This window comes from Sturnira hondurensis, unplaced genomic scaffold (genome assembly GCF_014824575.4).
Source record: "Sturnira hondurensis isolate 20B ecotype Veracruz unplaced genomic scaffold, ASM1482457v3 Scaffold0008408, whole genome shotgun sequence".
Lineage (NCBI taxonomy): Eukaryota > Metazoa > Chordata > Mammalia > Chiroptera > Phyllostomidae > Sturnira > Sturnira hondurensis.
In genome coordinates, this window is record NW_028081039.1 from 1 (window position 1) to 1337 (window position 1337).

Below are 1337 nucleotides of genomic sequence, written 5' to 3' on the forward strand. Positions count from 1 at the left end.
TGTTCTCAGCAGCTCTTGTCTCATTGATGGGGTGGACAGTTCCTGTGATTTTCACTGTTCTCATTCATAATGATTTTTCAGTCCCAGACGTCTCAACTCTGTTTGAGAGTTGCTACAATAAATGGTTTCATTATCTCAAACTTTCTCCACTAAATTTCTTGACTATTCCTTGCCCCTCAGGTCCTGGCAGAATGGAAACAGAAGTATGAAGAAACTCACGCTGAACTTGAAGCTTCCCAAAAGGAGTCTCGCTCCCTCAGCACAGAGCTGTTCAAGATTAAGAATGCTTATGAGGAATCCTTAGACCAACTTGAAACCTTGAAGCGGGAAAATAAGAATTTGCAACGTGAGTACCTTTTACCTTTTCTTTAAAAGAGTAAAGTGAGTTGAAAAAGAGGTGAAAGGATGCTTTTCCTCAACGAACAAATTTGTATGTTTTTGTCCACCAACAGAGGAGATTTCTGATCTCACCGAGCAGATTGCAGAAGGAGGGAAACGTATTCATGAACTGGAAAAAATAAAGAAGCAAATTGAGCAAGAAAAGTCTGAACTTCAGGCTGCTTTAGAGGAGGCAGAGGTAGACATTACTGTACACTTGAAAACAATTTTGAGAAAAATTAGGGTCTATCGCATGCAAGAATGGATGAATCAAGAGAAAAGACAAATAATTTTTACCCTGCATACGAGTATGGGGATGGGAAATTGACCACATATACAACTAACAGAATTGTATGTCAGACTGACTGCTAGACACTGAGAAAACCAAGTTAAAGGCCTTGCCTTCAGGGGCACTACCTAGCTGGGGAGACAGAAGTAAACAAAACCGACAATAACATATTGTAAAAATTCCTACAACAATGGAATAACGATGTGTTAATGGCAGCCCCAAACTAAGAACTAATTCCTATTCCAAGAATACTATACACTTTTATTCCCTGCTAATGTCACCTCTTGCTGTCCTTAAGGCATCACTTGAACATGAAGAGGGAAAGATCCTGCGCATTCAGCTGGAGCTGAACCAAGTCAAGTCTGAAATTGACAGGAAAATTGCTGAAAAGGATGAGGAAATTGACCAGCTGAAGAGAAATCATATTAGAGTTGTGGAATCGATGCAGAGCACGCTGGATGCTGAGATCAGGAGCAGGAATGATGCCATCAGGATCAAGAAGAAGATGGAAGGAGATCTGAATGAAATGGAAATCCAGCTGAACCATGCCAACCGCATGGCTGCTGAGGCCCTGAGGAACTACAGGAACACCCAAGGCATTCTCAAGGTAAAGGGGTCCAGCAGTTGGTCCTAGGACATTGGGGTGACTAAGGCCCTGAGAACAAGTTGT

General features: G+C 41.8%; 1 protein-coding gene across 1 annotated transcript; it reads left to right on the top strand.

The window, feature by feature from the left end:
• Positions 1 to 180: 180 nt before the first annotated feature.
• On the top strand, positions 181 to 1301 carry LOC118992897 (myosin heavy chain, skeletal muscle-like; the record flags this gene model as incomplete). The annotated part of the gene is made up of 3 exons (XM_037054960.1): positions 181 to 346; positions 453 to 577; positions 966 to 1301. Coding segments are annotated over 3 exons (627 nt in total), but the record flags the coding sequence as incomplete, so codon positions are not given.
• Between the last annotated feature and the right edge of the window lie 36 nt (positions 1302 to 1337).